Raw genomic sequence first — 17077 nt, 5'->3', positions numbered from 1 at the left:
ATTATAACACTTTTTGCTCAGACATATGCGTATCTTGTATATGTATACATGCATATATACACATGAAACAGACAGAGAGATGATAGTTAGTCTCTCTATACATCTGTGAACAAGTTGTTTTTGGAATGTCTTTACCTGTCTATAATCACAGAAATATCAGAATAATTACTTGAGTCAGAGGGTAGAAGGTTGATCTGTTAGGAACAGATATGTTCAGAACAGATGCTGGAAATATCAAGTGCATATCCCTATGACTAATTTTACTATCATGAATTTCATGCTTTCCGAATAGTTCTTTTTATAAATATCAGCCATTCTAATTTATAGCATGCATTTAATTTTGCTCACCTTGATAAATGGCCTATCCAAGTAATTGCCATTTACAACTCTAGGCTACTTTACTCATTTATATCTTAGTGATAAACCTCCCTTTTAAAGCTACTTAATGTACAGAAACATAGCATTTCATTTCTGGCAGTACATACCCATTCACACTGACTAGCATGAATGTTAGCATGGGTTGCTTTTGTGTTACAAAACGTTAACAACTCTCCTGTTAGTGCTGAAGTCTCAGTTTTGCTTGAAGAGGACATAAATAGCTATATTTTCTCTCAGATTCTAAATTAGCGAGTCTTCAAATACTAAAGATGAGATCAAACAGAAGTATATCTTCAAGGCATGGTTCCCTCAGCTCCCATGAAGTTACGTTTGTAGCTCTCATTGTCATACTGGTAATTCTTTGTGCTGGACTAATTGCAGTGTCCTGGCTGGCAATCAAGGAACCAGAAACAGGTAAGTGAAGAGCTCAACCACTGAATGTATCCTCAATTACCTTGTCAGCATACTTTGTTCATTGTTATTGTTTCACCAAAATATATTTTTATTTCATCCAATTATTTATTTGTCCTTTACTTTGTAGAATATTAAGAATGTATTTGGTGCATAAATTTGGAGTCAATAATGAGAATAAAGTAGATCTTTAAAAAAATTATGTTTGATATCTCATTTAAGCATATAACATGATAGGTCTCATAGCCTATAAGTTCATTGTGGTAGAATCAAAATCACAAACATTCAAGCATTATGACTCATAAAATTTCATATGAAAAGTTAATAAATACTGATTTTTCTATTTACATAGGATAGTATATTTATTCTATTGTTAAACTAAACTATCATTTGTAGTAACATAAAAATTTCAATATAAATATAAACATATATTAACATTAATCTGAATTGTAACTTATGACTAACTTAAAGAAAAACAATTAAAATTAGAACTGCTTGAATATATGCTAACAACTTCTAAAAGACCTTCAAATGTAATATCTTTATCCAACAAATCTATGCAGTCATTGCTGTTGGCATCTCATACAACAGATGAGGAATCTGGGACCAAGAACTTCAAGTGCCAGTCTGCTTACATTCACATCATTTGGTACTCAGCAGAAGGTTCCACATTACAAAATCCAGAAGCATAGAGTAAATATAATTTAGAGCACAGCAATAATTTCAGTGTAAAAAGTTGATACATATTTATATTTGTATTTAATTAATAGTATGTGGCAAGTTATTTATCTCTAAAACTAACAGATAGAGCCTTTTACATGTGAATGAACTTTGTAATTTATTCTCTTATTCATTCTTTTTTAGTTTTTTGACATAGGGTTTCACTCTACCCCAGGCTGACCTGGAATTCACTACGTAGTCTCAGGGTGGCCTCGACTGCATGGCACTCCTCCTACCTCTGTTTCCCAAGTGCTAGGAGAAAAAGTATGTGCCACCATGCCTGGCAATCATAGTTTTATTAAGAAAATTCTGTTTGGATTTACTATGTTCCTCAAATAATTAGGTGAATTAGAATATAATAACATGATTCACAACTTTATAAAATAATTCAAAATAACCTCTGAATTACTTACATACCATAAACATATATAAGGAATATTCCTTAAAGATAGGGAATACTTGTGAAAATTTTATATGATTATATGAACAACAACAGAAACTTTGAGAAAAGTAGATGATTTAGTCCTGTTTATATGCTGTCAATAACTTAAAGAAAGTATAGTAATTTTGTGGTATGCTATAGTTTTTAATACTCAATAAAAATACAAAGATTCTTTATCTTATAAAAAGGATATATAATATTCATAAATGATAATCTAATAGCAGAATAAGTATTAAAGGGGATTTGAGTTTAACCTTTGATACATTAGCCAACATGAAATATGCCGCAGTGATTTTAATAAACATGCTTAATGGAAATTATTTTACCTTTTTTTAGTTTTGTGTATATGCATAGTAATTATCTCAAACAAAATATTCACATTGATTCAGTATTTTAACTATGTATTCAGACCCTACTGGTTTTTCCATGAATGTCCAAATGCTCAGGATTGAATGCAGTTTCCTACACAAAATTTGTTTAACAAGGCCCCTGAGTCTCCATCCATCATTAGAGTTCCTTATTCTCACTCACTTCTATGTTCAGGCATGAAAATTTAATTACAATTTGTTTTAACAAAAATAAAATTTAAAAAAAAACAAATAATAAGAATTATCATTAAGCGATGATAACTATTGAGACTAAAGCTAAATTTATTGCTTGGAATATCAGATCTAATATTTCTATGGACTGAAAAGCTTGGTGTCTAAGAGACTGGGTTGTAGTCAACTAAATCTGTTCAAATTCCATGCCTGTCACTTTGAACCTTTACTACTTTGGGAAATGCTTAGTCATTCTCAACTTTGTTTTCCTCCATTGGGAACAAGAAAAACTATTATCATCTGGTATGATGTCACCATCAGAATCATGTGTCGTTAATATTGCATTCATAATGATTTCCTCATTGTGTGAGTGTAAGGTGAAGCAATCATTAACAATATAAATATGGGAGCTGGAAAGATGGCTCAGCAGTTAAGGAGCCTGCCTGCAAAGCCTAACCATCTGGATTCATCTCCTCAGTACCCACATAAAGACAGCTGCACGAAGTGGTATATGTGTCTGGAGTTTGTTTTCAGTGGCTAGAGGCCCTGCATGTCCATTTCTCTCTCTCTCTCTCTCTCTCTCTCTCTCTCTCTCTCTATCTCACACACATACACACACACACACACACACACACATTCTCTCTGTGTAAATATTTAAATAAATAAATATTTAAAAATACAAATATGTATTAAAGAGAAAATATTAAGAAAGGCTTATTACTCTACATTATTTCTCCACTGACAGTACAATTTCTGCATTATGATCATGACTTCTCTAATAAGGACATTCATATTACAGTCCTAAAAGTCATATATGCCAAATTATAATGACTAGAATGCAAAAACTAGCTTCAAATCTATGCTTCAAAGTAACACAGTGAAATCTTCAAGCAATTCACATGCAGAAAAACAGCTGTGTCCCTGGATGCTTGAGGTTCAAGAAACATCCAAGAACAACTACAAAATTTTTAATGGTCCATTTCTCACCATGTTTTCCTGAACCAGTTCCTGCAAATGATGGAATCTGATTATTGCCTGTGTCTTGCAACAGGATTCTGAGTTAGAAGCTGATTGTGGGGGGTTGACTTCAAGAAGAAAGAAATATTGGAAGAGACAAGTAGTATATTTTTCAATTTCTTAAAACAACCATATAGTTAACAAAGAAAAAGAAAATAAAAGGAAGTAAGGGGCAGAGAATTTTGAAACTGGAAGACTACAAAGAAAAAAGAATGTTAGGGAAAACACATCAAGCAAGAATTTTTCCTTTACATCTTATACCAGAGTGCTTCTATTTTCCTCCATTCATAATTCAGTGTTTCATTTCTTATTACTCTGTCTAGATGCAGTATTTGGTAAGCGTCATGAAGCCAGAGGGACATTTAAAGTAACATCTGGAGCAACATACAATCCCAATTTACAAGATAAACTCTCAGTGGATTTCAAGGTTTTGTCCTTTGACCTTCAGCAAATGGTAGGGGCACCTTTCTACAGCTGTTTTAAATTCCACAGTAAAGTTTCATTAACTTCTTGCCTGAAGATATGTAGATCACAATTTCTCACTATGAAAACATTAGTAAATAGTTGTAATGTCTTCGAGATTTTTAAACCTTATCATAATTTTTGTTTTCAGTTTTAAACCAAAGAATCATCTATATTCTATATATCAAGTTTTGAACAAAAGTTGAAATATTCAAGTTAACACATTTTTTCAATTTTTTTTAGATAGACGAGATCTTCGGATCAAGTAACCTGAAGAATGAATATATAAATTCAAGGGTTTTACAATTTCAGTGAGTATATTAAAAAACCTTTTATTAGTTATACAGTTTTGTTCAAAAAAAATGTAGTGTTGCTCTATGTAGTAAAGAAGGTATATTCAAAATTCTACACTTGCTGTGCATTGAGAAATGCTGCATAGGAGAAAATTTCATTTGCAGTAGCAGGTAATAGTGACTTCTGATTAAAAGATCTTAGATTAATATGCTTCTTTTCCAAGAACAAAATTTTCAAGGCATGTAGAAGATGCTAGAGTTGATTCTATTCCCATGTAAACACAGTGTTTAATTTGCTAAAAAAAATCCTTTAGTAACAAAATACTATTCTGTAATATGATATTTTTGCATTTTAAATCACAAAACAGAGGAGACTTGTTCACTTTTGCAAACAGAGAACTAAATACTGTGATTGTAAAGGTTTTCAGTAAATCGTAGATTAATAGGATAATGATATGATTTCATGAATACTCAATGTAGTGTGTGCATAATGTGTCTGTTAAGATGTTGCACTTCACATACTGTAAGAACAATTAACATGAGACCTACCATCTTAACAAATAAGGTTTGTATTTCTGAACTAACCTATGCATCCTTGTTGAACCATTGTATCTTAAGAGAAGATTCCAGGACTTCTTGGTCTGTTGTCTTGCTGAAATCTTGGTGACTTCAGCGATTGGAAAAAATTGTGATTTTCAAAGGGCTTTTGCAACAGAGATACAAGTCATTAGGAATTTAACAAAAGAAAATTATCTGCTAATTGGAATTTATAAAACAGTTAAAATAGAAAAAATACAAATCATTTCAATGAAAACCTAGAAAACTAACACTACATAAAAAAGATTGAATACTACTTGTTATATCTGAAATATGTAAGAAAGAAAAGGGCTTTTAAATAACTAAATATTTGTCTTTAAACATTGAAACATTGAGAAAAATAAAATTCAGGTGAGAAAGGATAGGTAGGTAACATTGTTTTGAGTGCTGGTACTGGCTTTACGTCTAATATGAAGATGATCATTTTCCATGGCTATTTTTTGTATAGATATGTGTATAAGACAGAGTTAGTCCGTGCATTTTAGATGAAAATAGGCAAACATTAAGAAATTGTCACACTAGCACATTTTTCTTAGTGACTTGAGTTATATCTGAATGCCTTATTTTATTATATTCCTAAATTGCCTTAGGCCCTTTGTAGAGAAAAAAAATAATCTCATTCCACTTTCTCTTGTTCTTCTTCCACATTTTACCTTCATAAAATCAGACTTTTAGGAAAATTTATGATATAATGTACATTCAAAATAGTCTTATTTTTAATCTTTGTGGAAACAAACACTTTGTGGAAAAGGTCATTGTAGACTGTATGTTCAAAGTAAGATGAAAATGTACCATATTTTTGCCATTTATTTTTCCTTCAGTTCTACCTTTGTTATGGATTATACAGTTGTTATAGCTTTTTGAGTCATCAATGCTAGCTGTTGGTATGAACATATAGAGAAATAATCTGTCAATCAGGGTGGGTTGAGTTAGGGAAAGATGAAAGAGAACTCCTTACTGAAGCTGAAGGTTGATAGTCCATACAGAAGTCTGAGGAGGTTTCTAGAATTATGATTCATACTAAACTTAGTATGAATTGATTTTCTCATAGTAAGCTCTTTGCTGTTTTAACAAAAGCTATAAACAAATAGAAGGGGTCTGCCTTGATGATGCACTATACATAGTATATAGCCATATATAACAAAAATGAAGTATGCACAGGTGTGCTTGTTCGGATGAATAAGCAAGTGAATGCTATTGATGAAGACTTAAAGTGTCTGTTTTGTTAGAATGAAAACTGTGATCAGTATTTACTCTTTGTGTGACTTCCACCTGGAAATGACACATCCCTATTATGTCTATTTCATGTAAAGCACTTATAATCAGCTTTTCATTTGTGATGTGATTGGAAGCTGTTACCTTGAACTTCCTGTAATCTCCACAAAGAAGCAATTCCCTTCTTTTCCCCAAATGATCTTCAGCTTAGTCAGGGTAGATGTCTCTAACATTCTATGAATGATGCATCATGCTCTCAAAGAGGATGTGGAATGCAAAATCAAAACCAGTACATAATGAAATAGAAATGGAGGTACTTAAATACAAGCTAATGTTCTCCACAGTTCACAGAGAAAAAAATTACCAAACTATAAGGGTAAAGGCAAGTACTTTATTTCAAAATCAAACAAAACGTACATTAAAATAGCTGTGAAGAGCTGGAGAGATTGCTCAGTGGTTACAGTACTTGCCTGAACAGCCTAACAACCCAAGTTAGATTCCCCAGGACCCAAATACAGAGTGATGCATGTATCTGGAGTTTATCTGCAGTGGCTGAAGGCCCTTGCATGCCTATTCTCTCTCTCATTTGCATCTCTCTCTCTCCTTGCAAATAAATAAACAAATAAACTTTAAAATAGGTATGAACATTTGGAGAAAACATATGTGTCCTATCCATAATACTACTAATAATAAATAAATGTTCATTTCTTCTTTATTTATTCTCTCAGCTACACATCACACAGACACACATAGGGTTTTCTTTGAACCAGGCAATTAATTAGGTTATAAGAACAACCATATTAAGAGAGAATAGTATTAAGGAGCTCATACTGCCACCATCATTAAGACATTTTTACCTTAGCAGAGCGGCTCATGCCCATAATTACAGCACTTGGGAGGCTGAGGTATGAGAATCACTGTGAGTTTAAGGCCAGCTTGAGCTATAGAGTGAGTTCCAGGTTATTCTTGGAGGGAGGGAGAGAGAGAGAGAGAGAGAGAGAGAGAGATAAAGCGGGGGAAGGACTGCCACATATGTGTATGGTGTTATAGCATATGTACTACACACACACACACACACACACACACATACACACACACACAAAGATGACAAGCATAAACTTACACATCATAAAAAAGGAAGGAGGGCTGGAGAGATGGCTTAGCGGTTAAGCGCTTGCCTGTGAAGCCTAAGGACCCCGGTTCGAGGCTCGGTTCCCCAGGTCCCACGTTAGCCAAATGCACAAGGGGGCACACGCATCTGGAGTTCGTTTGCAGAGGCTGGAAGCCCTGGCGCGCCCATTCTCTCTCTCTCCCTCTATCTGTCTTTCTCTCTGTGTCTGTCGCTCTCAAATATATAAATAAAAAATGAACAAAAAATATTTTTAAAAAATTTAAAAAAAAAAAGGAAGGAAAGGAGAGGCTGGGGCAAAGTGGTTCAAAGCACTTTCTTAGCAAAGACTGCCAGGCTAGGTTTGATTCTTCACTATCAATGGAAAGCAAGATGTACAAAGAGGCACATATGTCTGGACTTTGCTTGCACTGGCACAAGACCCTGATTCACACACACACACGCACACATTCTCTATTTTTCCCAAATAAATGTATTAATTAGATTTTAAAAATGTTTTTAAAAAAGAAAATTAAATTCTGTTGGGGAGATATGAAAGTCATGACATATCATGTAATATTACTTGATAGTACATGGAAAGTTAAATATATAGCTTGTGTAATGGACAAGAAAAAAAATAACAATTTAAGCTGGTGTGGTGGTGCACACCTTTAATCCCAGCACCCGAGATGCAGAGGTAGGAGGATCACCATGAGTTCGAAGCCACACTGAGACTACAGAGTGAATTACAGATCAGCCTGAGCTAGAGTGAGACCGTACCTCAATAAACCAAAAATAAATAAATAAATATTAAAATATCACAATAGTCTAGCCTTTGTTTAAATGTTTTGGCCCAGGGTATTCACAACCTTATAAGGAAAGAAATTCATCCAAATTCTACAAAAGAAGATCCATATTGCTTAAAATGGATCCTTCCAAAGAATATACCTGCATAAATTATGTATCCATGCCAACGTTGCTATGGACATAAAACGAAATGGATAACTGAGTAATCATTGTTATTACCATGTTCTGTTTATTGTTCTTTGTTTCTTTCCCTCTTGACCACTGATAGTGGTATTAACTTTGTAGTTGTAGAGAAATAACTATCCTTGCAGTCATATCTCAGGTTTTTGGTGCCCGAGATCCAGTTCTTCTATTGTGATTTTAAAAGTAGGTGTGCTCTTGGGTTCCCATCAGAAACTCACTCTTATTTTATTTCTCCTTCTCCTGGCTTCTGCAACAGCCTTGTCTCATCTACTACATAACCACAAAAGCATATTGCTCTCTTCTCTTTTGCTGGAATCCTATTTCTTTCCATAGTATATATCACATTTGTCTTTCATGCCATCCTGACAATTCACCAAGCATCAGTCCATATCACATCTCTGGTGATGCTTAGCAAACACTTCTCTGGATAAGGTCTTCTTTCTCCTGCTCTCTTAGTGCCTGGTGCAAACATAAAATACCATCTTCATACTGTGATGTGATTGTCTACTTACTGCTTTCCTTACAACTTTATGAGTTTTCTCAGTACAGAGAACAGATCTTTGCTATTTGTGTTATCTGAATCTATCTCATGTTTGTCTTTGAACATTTACTATATAAAGTCCTTGGAAATGATGAATCATTCATTGTGCCATTGCAGATGGGAGCAAGCAAAGATCCATGTCTTGTGTCAAATACTACAACTACCAGGAATAAGAAAGTTAGTCAGCTTTTGTCACTGTGGAAAATACATGACGGAAGCAGTTTAAAGGAAGACTAATTTATTATGACTTATGGTTTCAGAGAAGTCAATTTATAGGTAGCTGCTTCCTTGACAGTGGGCCTGAGACAAGGTAAAACACTATAGCAGAAGAAGACAGTGCAGCAAAGCAGCTCACCTCATGACAGTCGGAAGCAGTGTCAAACAGGAAGACTCCAAGGCAGGATATAGTCTCATAGCACCCACCACTAGTGACTTACTTCCTCCTGGTAGAAACCACCTCCTAAAGATTGAACTTCACCAAAATAGTGCCACTAACTAGGAACTTCAGCTACTAATCAATTAATAGCCTTTTTCTCTTTCCACATGCTACCTTTTGTTATTAAATTTAGGACATCTAAGAAGTTTTCCCTTCCTAATACATAGGTCTGGTGAATTATCAAAAGCCCCAGAATTCTCTTTTGATATTTATTAAGCAGTTCTTTGTTAATAAAATTAGTAAAACCACTGCATATGAAAGTGGGAATTATTGGAGCTGAGTAATCTCCTCTCACAACTCTCTTGTGCTGATCTAGGAGTTTCCAGTATATTGCCCAAATCTTAATAAATATTTTACATTTATTTCTCCCTAAGCATACTTCTTCAATATAGAGATATTTTTCCATGATGATATTTGAACAACTTATAAAAGAAGAAAAAAGTTTCTGAAAAGTATGGCTTAGAAACCATGACAATTACGATGTGATAAATTATAAATAAGTCCTCTAGAGACCAGGAATAGGAAAAGTCATGGAGGAGGGAAAGAGTGTGACAAGAGAATGGTTAGGGCTACTTAAAATTACCACATACCAATAGACATGTACATAGAAAGAAATAGCAAACTCATTAGACTTAGTTTAATTTTAACAGTCATTTCATAAAGAAAGAAGAGAAACAACTGAGTTCTCCTCCACATAGAAGTATCCACAACTGTAAAAAGTATATCTAGACACATCTTAAACATGTATTTATAACAATTTAATGTCAAACCATATCCCCTAGCAACTTGTGATTGTGTATTCGCATGTGCACGTGTGTGTGTGGACATTCAATAGATCAAGCAAAATATTTTCTCTCCTTTGAGGATATTTTCTGCTATTCTGCTTTGCGGAAGGTCTTGAATTGTGGGGTATTAGCAGCTGATTCCTTCAATGACAGACAGTTTACATTTGTGGCAATTTGCACTCTAGTTTGCCCTCTGAGCATAGACAAGTCACCAAGTAAGGAAAGAAAACAGCTCTGTTTATTTAGCAAACCTAAAGGTTATCAGTATCATTAGGGAAAATATTAGATGGGAAACATTTCAAGGGCTCAAGGGATGGCTTAGTGGTAAAGGTGTTTGTCTCCAAAGTCAAAGAACCCAGGTTCAATTTCCCAGGACCCACATTAGACAGATGCACAAGGGGATGCACAAGTTCATTTGCAGTGGCTGCAGTGGCTAGGGGCCCTGGCATGCCCATATTCTTTCACTCTCTCCCTCTTTCTCTGCCAAATAAATAAACAAATAAAAATAAAATATTTGTTAAAAAAATGTTTTAATCTATCATATTCAGGTTCTCTGTATAATGAAAGGATTTATCCCGAGGGAAGAAGGGGGCAAGGGAGGGAGAGCGAAAGAGAGGATGAGAGAGAAAAAAAATGAGCTATTACACCACAGCAAGTATTTTGAGAATAAAATGGCCATGTTTCTTCTTTAATCAAATGACTCTCAGTTACCTTAACAAGTAAAGTCAGTCTGAATGTAGAGATGGAAATAATTGATAAGTTACCAAAATTATGTTTTAGCCTTCTAAAAAAGGGAAACACAAGTGCTTATTATTTTGTTCTTTCTAGTATATACTTTTCTCTTATCTCAACATCTACCCTTAGTAACAAAATAAATTCTAACGAATAAGATTTTATATGACTATAAGCTATGTAGCTCCTTATGTTGCAAAATATAAATTATTAAATACAATGTATAATTCACAACTAAGAAGACTCATCTTCCATGCAGGGTGAACTAATCACATTACTTTCACCTCAATGAAGGAAAATGCCTCAATTGTCCATTTTCTGCCCCAACTACCTTACCTCTTCTAGTCCCTAGCCCTAATAAAATAAAGGCTAATGTTTATTAAAATTAAATATATAGAAAATAATTAACACATAAACAAAATGTATGCTTTTAATTAAAATTAACATGATCTTTGTTGAAGTTACCTTCATATTGCTGACACAAACCTCCTGTCTAAAAGCAGTTGAAAAGAGGAAAGGATTTATTTTTGGCTTACAGTCTGGAGGGATAGTTCCATAATGGCAGGGTAGTGGATTAATGGATGGCATGGGCAGAAGCTGGACATCATCTCAGCAGGTAGAAAACAGCAGCAGGAGAGTGAGAAATGCTCTGACAAAGGGAGCTGGTTATTTTAGCCGTAAGCCCACCCCAACAGCACACTTCCTCCAGGAAGTTTTCACCTCCCAAATTTCCCTCATTTGGGGATTAAGCATACAGAAATTATGAGTTTATGGGGGCACCTAATCCAAACCAACAAAATCTTGAATGAATCAAAAGTTGAAGAGAAATATAGAATTGAAAACAGAAAATAAACAATATTGTGCATGATTACATTATTTTAACCATATTTAATCCTGTTTGTTTAATTCATAACCATTCTCGTTTGGGGAAACTGGATTGATTATCAACACATAATGTAAAGAAAACAAGAAAAATAAAGAGGAGAAAACCGGAGGGGAGGAGATAGTGACCAAAAACAAAAAGGAAATTATATACTAAATGCAGAGAACAAAATGTCTTTCTCTCCCAAAAATGTCCAAGTAGTTATCTTTGCCATCTATTTGGATGTAACTTTTTTACAACAATGCAAGATGATGCAAATCTGGATCTACCCATAAGGTTACACATTATAGTGTCTCTCCTCAAGAAAAAAAAAAAAAAAAATCACCATGATATTGTTGAAAGGTAAAAGATTGTGATAACACTAAGAGACAAAGTCATGGGTATCCTAACTCTGCTACTAATAATCTCTGTATCCCTGGACAAGTTACCTATCTTACTTCGAATATCAGTGTCCTTAATACTCAGTGAAAGTTTTGGCACACACAAAATATTAAATAGTCATTTTTTTCTGAAGCTTTTCTTTCCAATAAATATTGGAGGAGGCCTGAGAGTGGTATGCCAGTGATATTTTTTTTTATTTGTCAGTTAACAAAGCATAAAATTACCAGTGCCTCAGGCAATACATGTTTATCTTCAGACACCACAAGAGATTCAAAGTTTCTACTGGAAGTCAGTGGCACATTATCAGTGACATAGTCTGGGAGAAATTCAAATGCTTTCCATTCTCTACTAAGACATCTGTGGCATGTCAGGCATGGTTTTCTCAAAGGTACTCCAATGAATGTTTGAGATTCTGGCAATCATAGTGGACATAAAAAAATATCTAATGAAGAGCTTGAAAGATGGTTTAGTGGTTATGGCGCTTTCCTGCAAAGCCAAAGGTTCAATTTGCCAGGTTCAATTCACCAGGACCCACACACATCAGATGCAGAAGGGAGCGCATACATCTGGAGTTTGTTTGCAGTGGCCGGATGCCATGCCACGCCCATTCTCTCTCTCTCTCCCTGCTTATTTCTCTTTCTTTCTCATAAATAAATAAATATTTAAAAAATATTTTACAAAGAGACACTTTTCTATAGCTTGCTTTTGTAACGTGTGTGTGTGTGTGTGTGTGTGTGTGTGTGTGTGTGTGTGTGTTACTGTGACTTGGGCAAATAATTAGAGAGTAAAGCTGCTCATAGATTTAGATAATTAATTTAAGTGAATTATGAGATAATTATATCAAAGAGTCTTATTCATTTCAAAAATGAAAAAAAGAAAAAAAAAAGAAAACATCTACATGGAAAGGAATAACTCCTGATCAGCTGTGGATCTAAATACTTATGTAATCATCAAGAAGGGACATCCTACACAGTGGATTTGCTGAACTATTGAGCCCTGCAGGAACTTTCTGGTCTTTGTACTTGCAAGTGGAGCCGGGAAGGGAAGCCTTTACTAGGTTCTATCATAAGAGATACATAAAGAAATATTTTGGAGTTTTCAAAGTCCTTCCTTTGAGAATCTCTTCAGAGAGATATCACAAGCATATATGAATGCAAAGACCTATATTTTAGAACCAGAAAGCACACCATGCAAAATTTCTCTCTCACTAGTCTTCCCTAAGGAATTAAATACAACTCAGTGTTGATAGCTTCCTGAGATATGCAGAATAAAGATTGGAACTTGAGTTTGTTTCCGGGTGATTGAATCCTAAAAGGATAATATGAGGTCATTAGAAATGTAGGAAACAAAGCAATATATCTCAATCTTCTGCAAATTATTTTCCCAATTTTATTTATTCTCATTTTTATTTAAAGTGAGAAACTGTCACCTTATAAAATGCAAATTGCAAAATGGGGATTAAAGTGAAGGGGAAAAAGGACAGGGCCACAGAGATGGATTTTTATGTTATAGTAGAACAAGAAGTATAACGAAGAAAATCCAAAACCTGCCACATAAGGTTGAATACTACATGAGTCCCAATAATTGCACATTTGTGTAACCTTCTTATAGTCAGGTGTATTTTGATATCTTACGTTATGTAGAATAGAGAAGTAAAGTAAGTGTAGATGTGTACTGTAAGTTTACTGTGATGATTAATCTCTTTTTTCAACATGACAGGACCTAGAATACCCTAGGAGACAAATCCTCAGGCACGGCAGTAAGGGAGTTTCTAGATTAAGCTAACGGAAGTGAGATGGCCAAATTTAACAGTGCTCTGGGTTCCTGGACCGAATCTAAAGGAGAGAGCCTGCTTAGCACAAACCAGTATGCACTGCCCTCTGCTTTCTGCCTGGGGTCTGAATGTGACTACCTGTTTCATGCACTTTTTGTGTCATTTCTACCTCCTGGTAGTCTGTGCCCACGGGAATTGTAAACTGAAATAAGCCCTTCTTCCCTTAATTTGATTCCAGGTATTTCTTTTCTCCACCAAGAAAATAATGAATAGTCATCATGTCAGGTATTCCTAAACTATGTAGGAAAAAAGAGAGAATAACTCATTCAAAACAAGAGTAATAACCTCAGATTTCTTTCCTTAAAAACCAACCAGAAACATTGAAAATCCACACCTCTTATTCCTTTAAATAGAAAAATGGAAATAAGTGTTCAGACATCATGTTATGTCATTCAGTTTGACACAGGTGATTTCCTGTGTGCTACAGCAGACACAGAGTCCTATGCTGGGTTTTCTGTTCCCTGAAACGTGTTGAGAATTTGAGTTTCTTTTTCCTTCTTCACCATAAACTTAAAGATAATATTTTATATTACCTATTTTATTTATTTTTGTCTTTCTTCATATTATTTTTTTTTTATATTCACAAACAAAGACATACTACAGACCAGGGGTTATACAACATTCTACTAGTGTAATAGAGATTAGCAAGGTGGCAACTGTGGCAAATTTCTTAGACATTTTATATAAATTGAGTACAAATCATTTGATAATGACTGACTTTTTACTCACAATATCTTTTGCTTTGCAGAAATGGTAGCGTTATAGTCCTATTTGACCTTTTCTTTGTTCAGTGGGTGTCAGATGAAAATGTAAAAGAAGAGCTGATTCAAGGCATTGAAGCAAATAGATCCAGCCAACTGGTCACTTTCCATATTGATTTGAACAGCATTGATATCACAGGTATCTGTGAACATTATTTGATTTATTTGAATCATTAAGCTATGAAATTAAGATTCTAGAAACACATCAGAGAAGCAGTGGGATCATCTTTGACTTTACAAGCTTGCCGTGTTGCCTGAGGTAACACATTTACGTGATAAAAGTGAATAAGGGAGAAGTCTGAAGGCAAAATGTCAGTGGAAAAAGTTTGTAAAATATAAAATATTTTTAAAAGTTCTGAAAATGTTCCCATATCTGAGCAATATCCAAGTGTCCCTAGACTCTTAAAAAACCCTCTGTTACCAAGTAACATTCGACTGAATCATAGACTTGATTAGATTACTAAGACAAGTGACCAGACCAAGTGTAGAATTAAAAAGCAGAAAAGGGGCTGGAGGGTTGGCTTAGTCATTAAGGTGTTTGCCTGAGAAAGGACCCAAAGGACCCAGGTTCGATTCCCAAAGGCCCACATAAACCAGACGCACTAGGGGGCACATACTTCTGGAGTTTGCTTGCAGTGGCTGGAGGCCGTGGCACACCCATTGTCTCTCTCCCTCTTTTTGCCTCTTTCTCTTACTCCCTCTTCTCTGCCAATAAATAAATAAAAATAATTTTTAAAAAACAGTAAAGTAGAAAATGATGGATCATTAAGTTAGATTCATCCTATTTCCTTATTGAATTAACACCCTAACTTTATAAATAGTTCATACCATAAAAATGGCTGAAAAGAGAAATGGATATCAAAAATAACTCTGAGAAATATATCTATTGCTTCTGTCTTAATATGAGTATGAAGTATCTTCCCCCCAAAAGGCTTATGTTGAAGATTTGGTTTGGATTAAATGCTCAAGGTGTTCAATTCACAGGATAGGAAGGGGCATTGCTGAGTGGGTAAAGCACTTGCTATGCCTGTGTGTGGACTTGAGTTCAAAACCTAGTACCTACAGAACTAAAGAATGGACATGGTGTCATGCCTTTAGTACCTGAATTCAGGAGGCAAAGACAAGTAATCCCTGAGCCAAGCAGGCTATCTAGGCTTGCCAAATCTATGAGCTCGAGATTCAAGTGAGAAACTCTTCCTCAATACATAAGTTGAAGACTCATTGCAGAAAACAACACATGTCTACCTCTTGCTTCAGCACAGCATACACCCATACCAGTATATGCCCACAGACGAAGAAACATGCATACATAGTTCATGCAAAACAACATATACATACAAAAATATAATGAATTCATAAAAGAATTAAACACTTGATTTTTTCTCATAGTTAGACTATTAGGAGGAGCAGCACGCATTGGCAGAGCTAGAATATTGGGGTCATGTCTTTAAAGGATTTATGTTGGCGCTGCACCTTCCCTTCTCCCCCTTACCCCCTCCCTTCATCCCCATTACCATGACTGAACAGATACCCTGAGGTATTTCCTTCCTGTTTGACCACACATCCAGAAACAATGGAGCTAGCCCAATGTGGATGAAACCTCTGAAAACAATGAGCCAAACTAAAACTTTCCTCCTCTAATTTGTTTATGCTATACTTTGTACCTCATTATCAAAACACTCACCCACACACATACTCCCATTAAAATTTCCCCTATAGGTACCCTCTGTTCACTTTAATACAAATGTTTTTATTTTGATTGCAGACAGTAATAATTTTAATTATCTATGTTCACAATTCTTTCTGCACAAAATTTGAGTCACAGTATGTTTAAGAATTCAGACCTTTTGGACATTAGAAAGCCTATATCCATAATAACATCAGTATGTAAATATTCAGACCGAGTATAACAAGACAAACTGTAAAAAACCAACATCAGTTCCAATTGTTTTGGTACAAAATGAAGTCAGTCCGCATAGGTCTGCCCCTACACTGTCTATAAAAACATGCAGAACTTGATGGTGCATATAATATGTGCATCTTATCAGCGTAGGTTCAAGGGTGTGGCTCTCTCATTGAATTTCCTGGTAGACATAGTTCATACACATAACATCTACTCAGGCTTCTGCTGTATCCTCTGGCTGCTGTTCAGTGAAAAGAGAGCTACAACACATTTACTTAATCACTCCTGCTATGTGTGATGTTTTTACCATTCCCGTTTTACAGAATAGAAGACCAAATCCCAGATGAATTTAATAAACTTTGCATCATCTGTTACTTATAGTTAGAAGATTCTGATGTAGGTGATATGAGGCTATTCTCTGTTCTCTTTTCTGAGAAGATCTCTGATGTCTATAGTAGAATGCACATTCATCTGGTAGTCTTTTGCCAAATGAATTAATAGACATGCTAAAATATTTTGATATGAGTCAATACAGTACCTTATATTTAAGGGTATATTTAAAGGGCAATAGATCATGGTATTAGAATCACATATTTATTTTAGAAAACCATATCTGTTGAGTTAATTTAGAACTTGTGTTATGAAAGCT

At 34.8% G+C, this 17077-nt stretch overlaps 1 protein-coding gene across 1 annotated transcript in view; it reads left to right on the top strand.

Moving 5' to 3' along the window:
* Positions 1–647: 647 nt before the first annotated feature.
* Tmprss15 (transmembrane serine protease 15) overlaps positions 648–17077 on the top strand; it is a 113967-nt gene continuing 97537 nt past the window's right edge. Inside the window, exons 1-4 of the mRNA XM_004654547.2 lie at positions 648–792; positions 3831–3961; positions 4213–4280; positions 14513–14664. Coding sequence (XP_004654604.2) covers positions 648–792; positions 3831–3961; positions 4213–4280; positions 14513–14664 — 496 coding nt within the window. The remainder of the gene's footprint in view (positions 793–3830; positions 3962–4212; positions 4281–14512; positions 14665–17077) is intronic.

The sequence above is a fragment of the Jaculus jaculus genome, chromosome 5, assembly GCF_020740685.1.
Source record: "Jaculus jaculus isolate mJacJac1 chromosome 5, mJacJac1.mat.Y.cur, whole genome shotgun sequence".
NCBI lineage: Eukaryota > Metazoa > Chordata > Mammalia > Rodentia > Dipodidae > Jaculus > Jaculus jaculus.
This window is presented reverse-complemented; position numbering and strand designations above follow the sequence as displayed.